The sequence below is a fragment of the Cokeromyces recurvatus genome, assembly GCF_025118155.1.
Source record: "Cokeromyces recurvatus strain NRRL 2243 chromosome Unknown BX663scaffold_41, whole genome shotgun sequence".
Taxonomy (NCBI): Eukaryota; Fungi; Mucoromycota; class Mucoromycetes; order Mucorales; family Mucoraceae; genus Cokeromyces; species Cokeromyces recurvatus.
Window position 1 is genome coordinate 100,428 of NW_026251427.1, and position 18,747 is coordinate 119,174.

Genomic DNA, 18,747 nt, shown 5'->3' on the forward strand with positions numbered 1-18,747 from the left:
TTACTTTAAGTGGTCTTGGCGATTCTTCTGGACTTTCTTCACGGTCATCTTGCTCTTCTCTTTTTCTTTTTTCACTCATCTTCTGTTTTTGATAATTAAGAGGAAAAAAAAAAAAAAAAAAAAAAAAAAAAAAAAAAAGTTTGTATCGGAAATTTATTATATAATATAAAAATGTGTGGCATTCTACGAATATGAAATAAAAATACATGCTTATATTGTTATATACGGTTTAATGGATTGACGCCTAATAATCTCAATCCATTTGCTAAAGTCGTCTTTGCTGCCCAAAATAATAGTAAACGCGCTTCTGCAATTTCACGACTTTCAGCTCCCTTTACTCTTAACTGGCTATTAGCTTGGCTAGCTATATGAGATAGTCGGAATAAATATTGTACTAGAATACAAGGATCCATTGCTTTACAAGAAGATTGAACGATATCTGGGAATTGTGAAATAGTTAGAGTCAATTCAAATGCTTCTTTTTCTTTTAATAAAGAAGTATCTGCATTGATATTGACAGGTATATTCATATTACGCTCAATACTATATACATGTAAACCTTATATTGTTAGTCGTTTTATAAATATATACACATGTATATATATACATATATATATGTATATATTTATATATATTACCTGCATAAGCGAGCATGTGTATATTGAAGATAAACACCTGTATATCCTTTAGAAGCCGTCATTCTGTCCCAAGAAAACTGATAATTCTTGATTCGCTTTGCTACCATGTCCTGTACAATTACTGCTGATACTCCTAATTGATCTGCAACAGCTTCCTCATTCACTATGCCTTCGAGTTTATTTTGTTTTCCTTCTTGCATATTTTCAAGCATCTTTTCCTTAGCTGTGTCTAATATGTCTTCTAGGAACACGACTGTTCCCTTTCGTGTTGACATTCCCATAACACGTCCAAAATTAGCATGAGCAAATTCTACTTTGGGCCACCTCTCCGGGTTTTGCTCATAAATGAGTTCACTGATTTTAAACAACTGCTTTAAATAAAGCTCCTGTTCAATTCCAACCACATAAATCGATTTATCAAACCCACCCAACTTGTCATATCTCAAAAGGATACTCGCTAGATCACGTGTTAAATATAAACTTGTGCCCATGCCACGTCGAACGAAGGGTCTCCCAAGACCAAACCTCTCTAAATCGATTACCCAACCCTCCTTTTCCTCTTTCACTAGTCGAGAATCCTTTAAAATCTGATAGACCTTCATTATATAAGGTTCTGTCTCTGATTCGCCTGAATAATAATCAAACCCAATATTTAGTCGTTTATAAATATTTTTATAGGACTCTATACTGTAATCACGAAATTCTTTCCATCGTTTTAATGCCTCCAAGTCTCCAGACTCCATCTTTTTAAAATAATCATTTGCACGTACATCAATTCTGGGGTCTGTCTTGGCAAGCTCATTTATTTTCACATAGACCTGATAGAGATGATGTATAGGATCCTGCTTTAATGCTTGAGGATCCCCAAAGTAATCAAATCCAATAGCCAAAAGACCATATTGCTTACCCCAATCACCCAAATAATTGATCCCGATCGTTTTATAGCCGTTAGCTTCATGAATACGTTTTAGAAAATTACCTAAAATAGTGCTTCTGAGGTGTCCTGCATGGAACGGTTTTGCAATATTGGGTGAACTATAATCAATAATGACAGTGGATGGTGTATGCTGTTTGTGATGTCCATATTGGCTGTTTAATTGATAAACGTCAGATAAGGTAGACTGAATATAGGGTGCTCGTTTTACGTCAAAGTGTAAAAATGGGCCCTGTGCAGTCACTTTCTCTATGAAATTGTTTTGTTCAAACTTAGAACACACATGTATATGTGTATGTATATAAAAAAAAAATTAATTATTATTTTTCTTTTATAAGAAAATGTATTTACCTTACTTATAAGCTCTTGACAGCAGTTGATGTCATTTTGGTTGATTGATGAATTAATTAGTTTTGGTAGAGGTACAGTGAATTGATTTTGAAGTGATGCTTTGGGTGTATTTAAGATTTGCAAAATATGGTTTTCACTATTCTGTGTTAACTTAGATAAGGATTTTGCAATGGCTTGTCGAGCTAAATGAGCTGTAAACATAATCTCATGCTTGTCCTTTCCTAGACAGAAAAAAAAATAAAGAGAGGGGGTGGGGTTATATTTATTTTTATTTTTTTTTTTTTTTTTTTTTTTTTTTTTTTTTTTTTTTTTTGTTAGTTGTCAAAAATAAGGTTTTCAATTGGCTCCTAATATGTGGTGTAATGATAGAAAGCATGTAAAATATAAAAAGGATGGCAACTTAGTTGATTGCTTTTTTTTATGCTTTAAAGTATATACACATGTATGGTAACGGTGAAAAAAATAGATATACTCATGACTTTGTCTCTATAAGCTATTTAATACATACGTGACAGTTTTAGTAAAAAATGATGAAAATAGTATGTATGTTTGTATGATTATGTTTCTATGACTGTAGTTCCTAGTTCTTCTTCTTCGTTTTCTTTAGTAATAATCATTTAGGATGCGTCTTTCTTTAATCTTATGAGAGCAGATGTATCAGGATTACCTTTTAAATTCCAGTTACATGATACGAACTCTTTAGTGTTAATTATTAACTTGGTTTGCATGACTATCTTTTACAAATTAAGAGTGAATACAACAGAAAATCTTGAAATATTAAGCCAATTTCGATTAGATTATATTCTATTATAGAAGCAGGGAAGAACTATATTTTATTGTATAAACATATTTGTAAATTAGATTTTAATGACTGCTGTAAGTATTTACAACTTTTAGTAATGTATTTTTTTTTTCATTTGTCAAAAAGAGAATATTATATGTTATTATACATATATTATAGATACTTCCATTAAACTTATATACTTGATCTATTATTGCTACCAAATAGTCAGCTTAATCTATTTTATTATTGCTACTAATGATTTCTTTGCATGGCAATATGTGTTATCATGATTCAAAAGTATGAACACTGAGAATAAATCCCCATAAAACACATTGGAACAACAATTGATATGTTTAAAGGACTTGATATTATGAGTATACCTTTTAACTATGTACAATATTTTGTTGACGTTTATAATAGCACAATTCTATGTAGTATTGGCATAAATGATTATTGACGTTGTTTTATTGTCCTTTTGGTCAATCTGTTATTTGCTAGTATAATGCATTTTTATATTGTAGAAGGTATGCATAGGAACATGAAAACAATAGCTATACTACTTTTTCATATAACAATACTTTATATAAGTTTTTTTTTTATTACTTAGTTTAGCTTACTATTATTTATACTACTCTTTTGAATTATTCTTTCTTAAATCATGGATATAAAGTTTCGGGAAATTTGATAGCCAACCAATCATAACCTTAGGTCTCTTCATATGATAGTTTATAGATACTATTTGTCTTTTATAATTTACAGCGAAGCTGGGAAATATTGGTTAATTTAGAAATTTGAATGATGATAATAACAAAATAATTTAGTGCTTACTAAAAAAAGTATTGGCAAAAAACCAAAAAATGATGGGCTCACCAATATTTTTAAGTAATCTCAGAGCAACATACCTGCATTAAATAACCAAAGCGATAACTTTGGTGGAGATTTGCTATTGTTTCCTTCATTCTGGTTTTGACGCTTCTTTTCTGCTAAAAACATCAGGGCGTTTACCTGTCTCTCTCAAGCTCATCAAGATCCTTCGAAAGTTTAAAACAGCTGCCATATCTCGATTCCACAGCTTTCGTGGAATTTCCATGACTTGTTCAAGGTTGGCCAACGGACAGTTACGATTTTTACATCTAATGGTTCAGTAATTATTATCATTCTCTGTCATATTAATACAATTCATACTGTTACTTTACCTCAATAAGCCATAACATTTTACAGTTGGCATTTTGGCTCTCTCTCTTATGGGGGTGAGGGTTGGCGACTGTTTTAAACGTTTCTAATGAACTTTCACAGGTTGGGCAGTATGAAGAAGTCTTATATTCATCAATCTTGAGTACTTGGAAGCTGTTTTTCTTCAGCATTCGAATGAGACCTTTGTTCCTGGTTGGCTCGTGATATTTTGTGTTTGAAGCGGACCAATTACCAATAACAAGAATCGCATCATGACCAAACTTCTTTTTTCAACCTCTTCACTAACATCTGGTCATTTTGATCATAGAAAAGTTTGGGTGAAAACTTCAGCTTTCAGAATGGCAAAACTTGAAGTTTTTCCAACAATTCACTGATATGTTGTTTCAGATTGACTTCTTCATCCGCGATCATCTTCTCTGCAAGTTCAAGCACCGTATTTTTGACTCCATCGCCCAATCTCTCTGAGATATGTCGTTGCTGCAACATTAGCTGCAAGTACGTATGGTACAGTTGAGATTGCGTTCGAGTATCAGGAGAAGAAACGATGCCTCGAATATTTAAGACGAATAAATGTCCAAAATATAAGTTGCTTTTCTCATCCACACGAAAGTCAAACAAGGAGCCGGGGAAGTAAAGATCTTTGGATGATTTTGTTTCATTTCCATAGTTTTGGTTTAATACATTTTCCACCGATGATCTTGTCTTAATGTAATCTACAAATTTGACTACATCTACAGTGGATGACGGGGTTTTGGAAAGAAGAGCTTCAGCGGATTCAACCATGGATGGTTTAGTTGACTTTCGTAAAGTTCTAAAGTGTCTTGATCTTTTTGATCTGTCATTTTTTGTAAAAAACAAGAACTTCCTTATGCTTGACCACACTAGTTTCTTTCATACAGTATAAAATATCACGTCTTCCGGAATCAATCAAAACGCATCTTCCATTCGTGCTTGCCAGCTCTGCTTGTGTTAATGTTTCAATATACTAGACATCATTGTCACTTCTTGGTCCACCTTCCTTTTTTGAAGTTTCAGGGCTATCTTCTGTTAGCTTTTTCTTCCTAGTTGTAGCAGTATTTTGCTTCAGAATAGAAACACCAATTCCACCAGTCTCCAAAGTTCCTTCAAAATGAAGAGACTTATTTAATCCTTGTTCTTTAAAAGCCTTTTTTTTTTTTTTTTCAAATCAGCCACTTGAGCCCAGGTTTCACTTTTATCCTTCGTAGGCTTCTTTTTTTTTTTTTTTTTGAGAATATGGAAGTTAACGATTTTACTATCCAATGTCATATATGTGGGAATAAACGTGGTTCGTATAGGAAAGCAAATGAATTTTTTCAACTTCTCTGATTCAACAAGTTGTGCAAGTCTATAAAAAAGCCTTGAAGTGATTTACTGGTCAAGCTAGTACAACATAGAAAATTGAATCTTTATGGAACCTGTAATCTGTAGGATGCATGGAGAATAGAGTTTCTATTTCTGATATTGACTTTTCATCCAAGATGTCAGAATTGGGTATTTCTTTTTTTTTTCGCCACAGTAAGTTTTACTTGGGTGCAGGGAGTAAAGACCTCTTTACGGACAAATGCTTGTATGGCTTTTGTGCTATATCCTTCTGTCGTCATTCTTTCTTGAAGAGCATTTGATTTTTCTTTCTTTTTTGCAAAGTTTGTTTAGCATTTCGCGGAGCCTATCTCCAAAATGGGCTTTGATATTATTGTAATAGGCGGTTTCAACTTTCGTACATTCGTACAAAGCAATTTGCTGCGCATATGCTAGTTTAGGTGAAATATAGTAGGCATTTTTTAACAATATAAGCCTTTGTGTTTGGCAATCAATTGTCTATATAATTTCGTTGTTTCTTTGAGGCGTGTTTTTTTCCAGATTTGGTACCACCATACACTCGTCTCAGGGTAAGACTCAAGAATACTTCAACAAAAAAACTCTTGTTGACATAGCTTTTCAAGTCAAACTCGATATTTTTCATCAACTCACTTACAAAGATATACTTGATAAAGGCAAAAGTGTGAGTGACAATTGTATTAGTAATATCTACTAGATCTTGTAATAGATTGATATATGCCGGCTTCTAAATGTTCTTTACAGTCGTCTTTACCGCTATGACACGTTTGTTGGCTACTTGCTTTCAGGATTTTTGGATGAAGTATTAAAAAAAGAGAGTTACTTTGCTAGTTTATTGTATAATTGAGGAACAAATGCAAAGGAATAAGAAAGAGAAGAGAGAGAGAGGTCAACACTGATTTATAAAGTCATATATAAACTACTTTTTTTTTTGACATATCCCAACACATATATAAACATATAATTTATGGGTTATTTATCATTACTATTATGTTTTTCTTTGCCTTTATCAATAAATATCAATTAATCAACCAAAGCCAGGTAAATAAACTTTAACATGAGCTCTTATGAATATCTTATTAACAATTGAATAAAGCTGGTTCTATAATAAAACCCTTGATCTGCATGTTCCAGTTATATAAGCCCATTATCGATAGACATAGTTTATAAGAACATGTGCGAAATTTTTTGTTTACACGTATATAAACATCTCAAAGATATAATTGAATTGTGAAGACTGATCAGACTCTAAACACCATTAATCAGGGCTTTAATAAAACTGTTGATATATATTTTCTTATACATACCTCTCTCCATACTTGTTCAAATTAACTATGCATATCAGTCTACAATAATAGTTTTTTAAAACGATGAGTTTAATCAAGGGCGCAAGGTCAGAGGCTATAGACTCACGTATTTAACTCTATATTTTCAAAAACTGAATTTAATTGAAAATTTTTGGGTGCTTGCAAAGAGGAAGAATCTGATGGGTAAAGGTACTTTATTCTTAAGAATCGCTGATTCTTGAACAATAAATTTCAAGTGCTCAAAACAACTTTTAAAACGGCTAATCATTTTTCAGCTTTTCGGCAACAATTTTTTTAACAATCACTATTTAAATTTCTAAATTAACCAATATTTTCCAGATTCATTATATATTATTATTACTATAGAAATTTCTTATTATTTACAAATAAGTTTTTTTTTTTTTTTTTTTTTTTTTTTTTTTTTTTTTTTTTTTTTTTTTTAAAAAAAAAAAATAATATTATAAATAGCAACTTTAAATTCAAATAGTTTATCTTCTTGTACGTGTAATAAGGTTAAACCTATCACACAAAAACACGTTTCCTTTTTCCTTCTCCTGTTATATAATTCATACTTATCTTTATTAACTAAGCATTTCTCGCTATAAAAATGTATTTTCAACAATATATCATTCATTGATAATGGAGGGAAAAAAGAAAGAAAGAAAGAAAGATTAATATAGAATTGTACTATATATTTATTCATCAGATTGGCTACGTTGTTCACTATATTTCTTCCGTTTTTCTAATAATAAAGCAATATTAATGAGTTTAAATATTGAAGTTACACTTATAATAACCATGCTTCCTTTGAACAAGTGCTGCGTTTGTGTTTTCAATAGCAGAAGCTACTGTTGTAACATAATTGTCTCTCTGTCTTAGCTTCCGTATTGTTACCCATGTTACACAGGGATAATGATTTTTTATTTGAAAGGATTCAGTCTTGATATTTATTTCTTTTTTCTTTTTTCTTTTTTTTTTCCCTAAAAAACGACTTTTCTTTTTTCTATTTCTCTTCTTTTTTTTTTCCCTTAACCAACTTTTCTTTTATTGTTTGAGGGGCGTATTCTTATTGAACGCACCTCTTTTCAAAACGGTAATAAATAATTACTTATTATAGTTATATATAATATCAGAAGATTAATCATGTAATCATTATTTTATTTCATAGTTTGCAAATCTACTCGCTTCCACACATAACCCACACAGAGGCTACCAAAGGTGTAGTGATCGTCCAAAAAAAACACATTAATAACAACAACATGGCTCCTCCTAACGCTGAAATCCCTCATAACAACAACACTACCTCTTCTTCCTCTGTCCCTGCTCCTTTATTCAAGGTTAACTCTCCCAACGTCCGATATACAGATGAGTATATCTTGAGTAAATACACTTACCAAAACACCTTAGTTACTAAACAACCTGATGGTACCTATATTGCTGAACCCACTGAATCTATCTATGAATTCAAAACTGAACGTCTTGTTCCTCGCGTTGGGTAAATATTTTAGACGATTTAATAGTTTTTTTTTTTTTTTTTTTTTATGTATCATTCATTTTGTCCTTCCCATTTTATATAAACATATACATATATATATAGTTTGATGATGGTAGGTTGGGGTGGTAATAATGGTTCTACCTTAACTGCATCTATCTTGGCACATAAACGCAAAATTCAATGGCGCACCAAGAATGGCGTTCAAAAGCCAAATTATTTTGGCTCTGTTACTCAATCATCCACAGTTTGTTTGGGTATTGACTCCGAGACAGGCCAAGATGTTTATGTTCCTATCAGTCAAATGTTACCACTTATGAATCCTACAGACCTTGTATTAGGTGGTTGGGATATCTCGGGTAATAATCTTGCTGAGGCTATGGAACGTGCTAAAGTTCTTCCCTATGACCTTCAACGTCAAGTTCAGGATGAAATGTGTCAAATGAAGCCCTTACCTTCTATTTATTATCCTGATTTTATTGCTGCTAATCAAGAAGACCGCGCCGATAATCTCATCCCGGGCTCTAACAAACGTGCTCATACAGATCAAATTCGTAAAGATATTCGTGACTTTAAAGAACACCATAAGCTTGACAAGGTGATCGTGATCTGGACAGCTAATACAGAACGTTTTGCCTCTATCCTTGAAGGTGTCAATGACACCGCTGATCATTTCTTAGCCGCTGTGGATCAATCTCATGAAGAAATTGCTCCTTCATCCATCTTTGCCTTGGCCTGTATTGAAGAAGGTGTACCCTTCATTAATGGTTCGCCTCAAAATACATTTGTGCCCGGTTTGATTCAATTAGCTGAACGTCATCGTGCCTTTATCGGTGGAGATGACTTCAAGTCCGGACAGACCAAGATGAAATCCGCTCTTGTTGATTTCCTTGTCAATGCTGGTATCAAACCCGTTGCTATCACTTCCTATAACCATCTCGGTAACAACGATGGCAAGAACTTGTCCTCTCAACGTCAATTTAGATCCAAGGAGATTTCCAAATCAACTGTGGTAGATGATATGGTCGCTGCTAATCATTTACTTTATGCGAAGAATGAGCACCCTGATCATACGGTTGTCATCAAATATGTCCCCTCCGTTGGTGATAGCAAACGTGCCCTTGATGAATATGAATGTGATATCTTTATGGGCGGTCGTCAATCTATTTCACTTTACAACATCTGTGAGGATTCCCTGTTAGCCTCCCCCTTAATCATTGACTTGGTTGTGATGACTGAATTGATGACTCGTTTGCAATACAAGACCGCTGGTATGGACAACTTTAGTGGTTTCCATAGTGTACTCTCTATTTTAAGTTATATGTTGAAGGCACCCATGGTTTCCCCTGGTAGTCCTGTAGTCAACGCTCTTAGTAGACAACGTAGTGCTATTGAAAATATCTTTAGAGCTGCTGTTGGTCTCTCTGCAAATAATGAAATGGGTTTGGAACACAAGATTTGGTAATAAATATATAAGTCTTTATTTATCTAAAGAAAAAGAAAAAAAGAAAAGCAAAATAGTTTATGAAAAGGAATAAACCCATTTCCATTTTGTTCAAAAAAATATATATGATTATATTATATATAAATAAAAATAAAAAATCATTTTTTTTTATAGAAGGTACGCATAATTTATTATCTTTAATGTTGAGTGAATGTTGAGTTTTTAATAAAAAACATGGCATCCAAATCCTGAGCGGAAAAGTAACGAGAAGCGATTAATTTATCTCGGAAACCTCCTAAGTTATTTTCAACAACATAAGCTGAAGGGGCCAAGGCATAGCCATTCAAGCGATGTGTTGTATTACGAAGCCAAACAAAACGTCCCTGGGGATCATAAGCTCCTGTCTCTGTAACGGGATATACATTATAAATGACGTTAGCATGCTTAAGACCTGCTGCAGGATTAGGTGTTGACATATTAAACACTGTATTACTTGGTATAGGAATCTATATAGGAAAGGAAAAAGAAAAATGTTAATTACAAAGAAAGAAAGAGAGAGAGAGAGAGAGAGAGAGAAGGGAAAAATAAAATGTGGGATTCTTCCTTACGTTAAAGACGATAGGCTTGTCAGTAGAATATGGAGAATTATAAGGACCAGTCCAATTTCCTCCAAGGAAAATTTGTTTAGATGTTGAATAAAGATAGTCAGGCAATACACAATGCTTCTTTTGCTTACACTTGTTGAAAGTAAAGACATAATAATTTTGTTTTGACTTGCCTAAGAATTCACCATCTGATAAATATCCTCCATGACGAATAACCATATTAGGTTTCATTTTAGCAAGGGATTGTGAAATCTGTAGGGCCTTTTTATAGAGTCTCTTAAAGTTAACGTTAATATGAGTATTTGAACAATTTGAGATAATGCCAGTTGTATCTCCTGAAGCAATGGAATAGTCACCATTAACAACGGTATTAGTGGCGTCCGAGATGCCGCCGACGACAAGACCATGTTTGTTGCACTTGGAGGACTTATGCCTAGAATTAACAATAAAATTGCTGGCTGTAAAATTGCCCTGAATAGCTAATGAGCCATTGAATCGCTGTGTATCTGGCTCTGCTACAAAACTGCCAAAGATAATGCCATCAAAAGGGTGTACAATTTTTGCTAATGCGGTATCGTAATTCGGTAAATCTTTTGCACTAGAATGTTTGCCATGTTTACGTTTTGATAAATCTGCATTAACAACAACTGTTGAAAATAAAAATAAAGATAATATTGAAAATAGCTTCATGATGTATATTTCCCTTATTATTAAAAAAAAAAAAAAAAAAAAAAAAAAAATTAAAATTAAAATTAAAATAAAATAAATAAATAAATAAAAGAAAGATGTCGACAAATGTCAAATTATTATAATACATGTTTATTTTTTATTTTTATTTTGAATGTACGCAAGTTGATTAGTTTTTTTTTTTTTATGTTTCAAATATATAAAAAGTAATTAAAAAAAAAAAGGTCCCTCAATTGTGTTTTTTTATTTTCTTTCCACATGTGTAAAGCTTTATAAAGAACACGAATATACAAAAAATAAATACATTTTTCTTTAAATTAATTGTTGGATTATGCGTCGTTCATTAAACATGTCAAAATAGGTGAATGATAACAAATGTCAAGAATGATCCGAGAAGAGAAAACAATATGCTTTACTTTATTTAGTATAAGTTCATTTGCGGATCTGTAAAAATAATAAATTGAGGTAAAATTTACTCCAATTATTAGCGGGTTTGTCAATTTACAAACTGCTCACAATTCACGTATTCTCTCTCTCTGTCTCTTTTTTTATGAAGGTAGTTGTTTATGAAAATAGCAAAGCTGAAATTATGGACGAGTCTGATTGTTATAATATGAAGTATTTGACAAAATTGGTAGAATTTTCAAAAGTTGTATAATGATATAATAATATGGTTCGAGAGAGTAACTGAGCAGTTAAATAAAAATAGTAACAAATGATTGTATCATCATTATTTAGCTGACCAGTAAGCTTTTTTCCTTGTAATTACTTGAGATCAAGATTTTAATATTGCTATAAAAAAAAAAAAAAAAAAAAAAAAAAAAAAAAAAAAGAAAAAAAAGAAAAAAAGAAAAAAAGAAAAAGAAACGACCCGGAATGGGATATACACGAAATGTAGATCGACAAACTAATAAAGATATCTGAAGATTGTTGTTCCAAAAAGCTGCCTGTTGATGATTTTATATTAAATAAGTTTTATTTGGTTATGTATATATACATTACACATTACCCTATTATTTCTTAAAAATTCAAAAAAAAAAAAAAAAAAAAAAATGGCATGTATAAGAAGATTGAGTAGGTGAACAAGTGACTTGTAGCAGATATCGCTTTTACTCAAAACTATGTTCTTTCTTTCTTTCTATCTATCTATGATGCTGGCTTTGATAGCCATATAAGATCTTCTATTGAATAATTTTTCCGAAAAAAAAAACCAGCTGTATCAACTACACCAGTAACAAAAGCAATATATATATAAATATATTTACTGTATTGGTACCTATAGTCTTCTATGAATGTAATCAATATAGAGTTAGGAGCCCTAATTACTTGAAAAAAAAAAAGTTAAAAAAGGTATTAAGAGAACAAGCAAGACAACAAGCAAGACAACAGGCAAAGATTCAGCTACTTCAAAAGGTACTATTACAGGACATTGTTTAAATTTTATCTTGAAAATGTTTGCCGTGTTTGACTATCCGGATCAAAATAGCTTCATCATGTATGCATAACTCTCATCACATAATAGACTTGAGATATAAAGTTGTGAGCTACAAGATTTTGAGATGTTGACTTTTTTCATACCTCAACGTTGTAATATTTTGCGGACCCTTGAGAAGTTAAAGAATTTTCAGTTCTGAGCATTCTCTAGTCCTAAATTCAAAGTTGAATTGGACCCGATCCAACCATGAATGAATGTTTCAATTGCGGACAAAGAGTGTCTGGATGATAGATTTGGTGCTTGTCCTTAAATAAGTCTATTGTATTCTAGTAAAGGAATAAAGTTTTTTCAACAAGCAAAAGAATGTATCTTATATACCTTGTAGGATTATGATAAACAAGAAAAAAGATTCCCCTCCCCCGAATCAATATTTTTTTTAGAACATAATCAAAGTATACTAGAGACAAAGACTTTATTAATTAAGGGTAAATAGTTTATTTTAGGAGACATTGCTTTCTTTTTGGCATATAGTATATGGTAGTAAAGTATGAAGAGAGACATTATTGAGTTGGTGCTGGTAACGATAATATATATATATATACTTTCATTGTCTTCTAATAATCAAGAAGCATGGCTTATTTATCAATATATTCTTAACATCAAAATCATAGAAACTTTTGACGATTGCCTCTATCATCTGTAATGATCATTCTATACCTTTTACAAAGGTAATCTCGAATTTTATCAAACTTTCTACTCTACAAGGACGTATAAGTATACTACAAGCTCAATTTATTTTTCAACCTCTTGCTCTTTAGAGGATACATTATTTACAAAACTAATACCTTATCTTCAACCTTCTGATAATTGTTCATGATGGCTTCACCTTTTACAAAGTGCCTCTTTAGAAATAATGTATTCATTCTATTGAAAGCCACAGCACATATTGCCTTGAACAAAAAAAAAAAAAAAAAAAAAAAAGTTTAATCTACTTTTCTTCTTGAGAAATGAAAGGAAAGATAGTCTGCTAGCAATTCTGAGTGTTTATCAACCTGTCGTAACATATAAATGATTGATTCTATCCTTTATTTTCCCAAGGTATAATCCATTCGAAATGGAGGGGGCCTCAGTTGGTATCTTGGTATGATTATCTCACGGTCATATTGTCCTTTTTCACTCTGATCCCACTGTTCAATAGAGTTGATTCAATATATATATTGTCCCCATATGCAAATACCCCATACAATCGGAGATCTCCTCTTTCTGCCTTCTCATTAAGTACCTAATGCACTAGTGCATAGTAATTATCATATTATGAAAAAAAAACTTTGTGTTATTCAAACTAATGACTTGAATATTGAGTGTCCAAACTTAAACAAAAATAAATAAATAAAAAACACGCAAGTATAGTAACTTTAGAGTGTTAGGCTATAGTTAGATTATAAATAGTTAATTTTTTGAATTATAATATTTTTGTTATATACATTTTATCAAATTTAATATATCGATAAAATAGACATGTATATACATGATTATACTGGTAATTATGTTCTTGTATAGTATGTTGTAATCTTTACGCGTAATTTTTTTTTTATCAGTTCTATTTTAATGCTATTATTAAATACAGTATTGTTGGTAATAGACATTATGGGAACAGGAATAATTTTTTTTTTCTCACTACAGTTTTTAAAAAAATAACTAAAATAAAATAATATAACGACATATATTGCCGTAGCCCGTCAAAGATTTAGAATGATGCTTTATTTTTATTTTTTTGACAGTATTAGCAACCATGCTATACGGTAGAGATATTAATAATAGAGGATAATGGAGGTAATAGTGATAAATATACGCTCACTAAAAGTAGTCATAAAAAGAAAAAAAAAAGTTGATACAATATACAGACTGTCCATAATAGAGATACTAGTATTATGTTACTAAAGCAGAATAGTCCCTCCCTCCCCCCATAGTAAAAGATTTCGAACTCTAGGTAGTATTAAACTTATCCATAGAATAAGTATCCTGTATACTTTAGATTAAGGCTATATAAGCTAATACAGTATGAATAAAGTAATAGCATGATGATGAATAATAACGATACTAGTTTGTTTGATTATCTTATAGCAGAAGACATAATAGTAACATTTAACTATATATTTAATACTACTCATATAAGCTTTGACAGTCAATTCTTGTATAGATCATTTCACCTTCAAATTTATAATTGTGACCATTTTTAATCAGCTTATTTTATAACTTACCACGAGGAATAAAATGAAATCTATTTATCTGAATATGAAAAAACCTAAATGAGCACAAGGTAATAATAAATTTTACTGTATTGCCTGAACCAGTTCAAAAAAAAAAAAAAAAAAAAAAAAAAAAAAAAAAAAAAAAAAAAAACTTAAGAGACAGGAAGAAAGAGTAATTTCAAATGTGAGCAGGGAAGAAAAGAAGCTATTCTGTCTGTACAGAAAGATTTATTTTACCCTATAACTTGATTTAGTTTATCGATTATACATTCGTTATTTTATTTTTTTTTTAAAAAAAATCTCGTTCAAAAAAATAGAATGAATGAATAATTGCAGATGGATAGATGTACTCTTGTTGTAAATGATCTTTCATGTAAAATTGTCCATCCCGTCTTAAAGAAGCTTGATCCTGGTATCATTGATAGAAAACCCGCGAGCATAACCTATAATTTCATATCCATTATGAATTAAATATCTTAATGATTCTTGGTAGTTAGGTAAATTGTTGCAGATTAACTGTATCAAATCATCAAACCAGGAAACGTATCAGTCATGGCCTTTTTTTTTTTATGTATATAATTTGTAACATCCTCATCAGTATAGTCAACATAAAAGAACATACAGATTGCTTAGTTTTTTGTTATATTCACATCGAGATTGCAAGCATAATAAATATGATATTTAACGTATAAATCTATTTATGTTTCTAGAATAAGACGAAAAAATGATTTTCCTTGAACAAATTTAAATAAATTTATAGCTATTAATTAGTTTACAGTAGAGGTAGGAAAGACCTATACAAATACTGTTGTATAGCATATTGAAAAAAAAAAAGAGCAAGTACTAAGCTACGTTTCTTTTCTTTTTCTTGAAGTTTTCTCTCGTTAAAAGAGTTCAATTATACATGTACATACATATTACTATCCAATAACATAAACGCACTTATTACGTAATATACCCTTTACTGAACATGACAGTCTACTTTTATACCAAGCTGTCAAATGCAACTATGACTTCCCCTTGTTTAATAAACAACAGATATATGCAGATTAACTTTAATTCCAAAGTGTTTGCTTTATTATCAATAATATTACATATAATTTTTTTTCTTTTAGTTTTCATCCTCAACAACTTCAGTGTTAAGACCTAATAAAATGAAAAAAAAGGAAATTGAGTTAGATAAAATGTCGCTTCATAGATAGGAGAAACCAAAATGTTATTTAACAAATAACTTGAATTTTGGTATGTTTACACTCCAACCTCATGCGCTCAACTAACTGGCCGGAAAATCAATTAAAAAGAGAAAAAAGATTGACAATTTACAAAAATTGCTCAATTCTTTTTAATTGAATTACGCGGAATCGCAGTGATCACTTGATTGCAAAAAGTCTAAAAACCCTTTCTCCTCAACCGCCTTTCTATATATATATGTGTATATATGTACATGTATACAAATATATATATATCAATATATATAGTATATAACACTTACCCTTGAAGCTAGCAACAGGAACATAGGTAACATAAGAGTAAAGCTTTTCCTTAGCATCTTCATCATCGTTACGCTTACGAGCGATACGGACACGAATACGATGGTTAATGTGCTTGACACCACGAGACCAGAGAGCCTTGTTCAAAGCGGGATCAAGACGAACATCCTTGGTACCCATAGCCTTTTGAGCAAAGGCCTTGACAGCCTTAACAGCGTGAGGAGTACGCTTTCTCAAAGAACGACCAAAGACGTGCTTATGTAAGTGAATGGTATATTCACGAGTGACAACATCAGCAAGGGTAGAACGCTTTTGAGGAGTGGACTTGGACATCTTATTATTATTATTACAAATAATTATGTAAGTTTAATAGATAAATTAGATGGATGGATGGATGCAACTATTTACCTTGAATAGTAGATTAAAGAAGGATTTCTTTACTTTTAACTTGTAAGTTGGCTTTTTTTTTTTTTTTTCTTGTCAACCACTCCATTTGATATTTTAAATGTCCGCTTCGTAGAGAAGAATAGTCATGATAATAACTAAATATTAGTACTTTTAATAAAGTAGCATTGTATATATGTATTGAGTGGTGATGTAGTACTGTATCAAAAAGAAAAAAAAAGTTACTTTATAAGATATGATTTAATAAAAATAGATAGATAACAAATCAGGTTTTGTTGTTTAAAAAAAAAGTAGTTTCTTTATGTTATTGATAAAAGATTATTTGTTGTTTACTGAGCCCAACTTGGCTCTTGTATATAATAAATGATAAATAACATCTTTTAATGAAACTAGGTTTTATTTTACCTACCTTAGGAAGCCTCTTTTAAATGTATTTTATATTGATTAAATGATTGTCATTACAATATACACCTTTCTCTTATTCATTGATGATAAAATATTAGAAGCAAAAGAAAAAAAAACTAAATCAAAGTAATATAAAAAGGCAAACTTTTCGTACTTTCTTTTTTGTTTTGTTTCCATTCTAATAACAAACACTCAATTATCTTTTTAACAATGAAGGCTTTCTTTACTTCTGCTAGTTTACTTTTGGCTGCCACTTTAGGTGCTCTCATGCAGGCTTCAAGTGCTGCTCCTGTTGCTCAATCTAATGAGGCTACTACAATGTATATAAATATAAACTTTTCTTTGTTTGGTATTTAACATGCTAATCTTTTATTTAAATATATATTAGGGGATATGAAGCTGCTTATTATGATCCTGCTGCATTCACTGTGCCTTATGCTTGGCCATGGCCTTACTACATAGCTTCTGCTGAAGATATTCAGGCTCTTCAACGTCGTCGTCCCCGTCCTGGTCCTCCTACTCCTCCCACTCCTCCTACCCCACCTACTCCTCCTGGTAGTGGTGGTGGTGGTGGTGGACGCTTCCCACCTACTCCACCTACCCCACCTACCCCACCTACTCCTCCTGGATTTCGTTCCCATGAAGACAACTTGGCTAAAGCTTAAAATGGCTGATATATATTAAGACTTCTTACTATTTTCTTCTCCCCCCCCCTCCCTCTACCAACTAAAAAAAAATTGATTACCATGTATATATGCATATATTATATATATATGATTATATATTTTTATACATATTTACATATAAAATAAAAAAATACATATTAAACTCCTTTGAAATATACTTGATATCTATATGTCTTATTTAATCTATTGTATACTATAAAACAGTATGAACGTCAATTAGTCCTATTTTTATTATTATTATTTAAAATATTAGATGTAATGATAAACTAAATAATTTGGTAATCCCCAAACTTCATAACCTAGTGCCTTTGCCATCTTAGCCAGTCCCTCTGTCTCTACTTGATGTTGAAATACAAAAGGAGGGAAAATAGCCCCAGCACGATGGACCTCAGCCCTCACTAATGTACATGTTCCACCTACTGCATCTAAAGGTACAGTATAAAATAAATCTGTCTGACCATCCTCATGTCGCATGTCGATCATTAACTTTCGATGTGTAATCAACTCGGGGTATCCCTCCACTAACACCTGATCTGCTGCTAATGTCTTTTGAAACTCTAAACTTTCCGGTGTCTCTTGCCAATTATTCTTATCATATCCACCTTCCTCGTTATAAGAGTGCCAAAAGCAATTGGGCGCTAGTACATCCTTATTCATGCCAATCAGTTCTTCTAAAAGAGTTTCTGGATAATCAACAACATCGCCATCTAACCAAAGGACCCAATCATGGTCCTGAGTTAAAGCCGATGATAATAATGTGTTGCGGCTTTTGGCCATTATGGATCGTCGTTGCACTTGTACCTCAAACGCATGTCGATCTTCATTGGTTGCCAAGTCATATTGAAAATCTTTTTTCAAGATGTGTATACTATGAAAACGATGTGAGTCGAGTTGAGATCGTTCTTGTAGTCTTTCAATCGTTCCATCTGTAGAATCAGAGACAAGAAATCCAAGTGAGATGAGATGATGAGGATAAGTTAGTTTAATTATATTATCAAAATAACGATCAATAAATTGAACCGATTGCTTGAATGGAGTCAAAATCAAGACTTGGCTTAGTGTTGCATTGGATATCTCTTGATTATTTAAATCGCGAAAAGAATATAGGTGTTTTTCAGAAGCTGGTATTCTATTACATTTAGTTGTATTTGCTATAGAATTATTAAAAAAGAAATATAATAAAATACAACTAGCTAAGGCAATACAAGTGAGTTGAAATCTTGAATTAATTAGCATTATTGTATAAAGATGTATAAGAAAAAAAAAAAAAAAAAAAGAG

General features: G+C 31.5%; 8 protein-coding genes across 8 annotated transcripts; 2 read left to right on the forward strand and 6 right to left on the reverse strand.

Moving 5' to 3' along the window:
- Nucleotides 1-146: 146 nt before the first annotated feature.
- On the reverse strand, nucleotides 147-2,171 carry BX663DRAFT_461944 (arginyl-tRNA synthetase). The gene is made up of 3 exons (XM_051523963.1): nucleotides 1,924-2,171; nucleotides 639-1,843; nucleotides 147-543 (listed from the first exon to the last, which is right to left on the reverse strand). The coding sequence occupies exons 1-3, from the start codon at nucleotides 2,122-2,124 to the stop codon at nucleotides 219-221; spliced, it is 1,731 nt and encodes a 576-aa protein (XP_051378380.1). The 5' UTR covers nucleotides 2,125-2,171; the 3' UTR covers nucleotides 147-218.
- A 1,164-nt stretch (nucleotides 2,172-3,335) lies between these two features.
- Nucleotides 3,336-3,935, reverse strand: BX663DRAFT_490098 (uncharacterized protein; the record flags this gene model as incomplete). The annotated part of the gene is made up of 4 exons (XM_051524938.1): nucleotides 3,336-3,442; nucleotides 3,610-3,690; nucleotides 3,713-3,840; nucleotides 3,904-3,935. The coding sequence occupies 4 exons, from the start codon at nucleotides 3,933-3,935 to the stop codon at nucleotides 3,336-3,338; spliced, it is 348 nt and encodes a 115-aa protein (XP_051378381.1).
- A 299-nt stretch (nucleotides 3,936-4,234) lies between these two features.
- BX663DRAFT_555906 (uncharacterized protein) lies at nucleotides 4,235-5,523 on the reverse strand (the record flags this gene model as incomplete). Its single annotated transcript, XM_051531672.1, has 3 exons — nucleotides 4,235-4,789; nucleotides 4,893-5,066; nucleotides 5,449-5,523. 3 exons carry the CDS (start codon nucleotides 5,521-5,523, stop codon nucleotides 4,235-4,237), a joined length of 804 nt encoding a protein of 267 aa, XP_051378382.1.
- A 2,303-nt stretch (nucleotides 5,524-7,826) lies between these two features.
- Nucleotides 7,827-9,524, forward strand: BX663DRAFT_443266 (uncharacterized protein; the record flags this gene model as incomplete). Its single annotated transcript, XM_051523559.1, has 2 exons — nucleotides 7,827-8,062; nucleotides 8,165-9,524. 2 exons carry the CDS (start codon nucleotides 7,827-7,829, stop codon nucleotides 9,522-9,524), a joined length of 1,596 nt encoding a protein of 531 aa, XP_051378383.1.
- Nucleotides 9,525-9,655: 131 nt separating this feature from the next.
- Nucleotides 9,656-10,820, reverse strand: BX663DRAFT_564777 (uncharacterized protein). Its single transcript, XM_051532058.1, has 2 exons — nucleotides 10,112-10,820; nucleotides 9,656-10,009 (listed from the first exon to the last, which is right to left on the reverse strand). Exons 1-2 carry the CDS (start codon nucleotides 10,796-10,798, stop codon nucleotides 9,701-9,703), a joined length of 996 nt encoding a protein of 331 aa, XP_051378384.1. The 5' UTR covers nucleotides 10,799-10,820; the 3' UTR covers nucleotides 9,656-9,700.
- A 4,713-nt stretch (nucleotides 10,821-15,533) lies between these two features.
- BX663DRAFT_525170 (ribosomal protein L31e-domain-containing protein) lies at nucleotides 15,534-16,392 on the reverse strand. Its single transcript, XM_051529725.1, has one exon. It carries the CDS (start codon nucleotides 16,303-16,305, stop codon nucleotides 15,901-15,903), a length of 405 nt encoding a protein of 134 aa, XP_051378385.1. The 5' UTR covers nucleotides 16,306-16,392; the 3' UTR covers nucleotides 15,534-15,900.
- A 600-nt stretch (nucleotides 16,393-16,992) lies between these two features.
- On the forward strand, nucleotides 16,993-17,447 carry BX663DRAFT_555910 (uncharacterized protein; the record flags this gene model as incomplete). Its single annotated transcript, XM_051531673.1, has 2 exons — nucleotides 16,993-17,102; nucleotides 17,171-17,447. 2 exons carry the CDS (start codon nucleotides 16,993-16,995, stop codon nucleotides 17,445-17,447), a joined length of 387 nt encoding a protein of 128 aa, XP_051378386.1.
- A 212-nt stretch (nucleotides 17,448-17,659) lies between these two features.
- Nucleotides 17,660-18,737, reverse strand: BX663DRAFT_525172 (Anp1-domain-containing protein). Its single transcript, XM_051529726.1, has one exon. The coding sequence runs from the start codon at nucleotides 18,702-18,704 to the stop codon at nucleotides 17,718-17,720; it is 987 nt and encodes a 328-aa protein (XP_051378387.1). The 5' UTR covers nucleotides 18,705-18,737; the 3' UTR covers nucleotides 17,660-17,717.
- Between the last annotated feature and the right edge of the window lie 10 nt (nucleotides 18,738-18,747).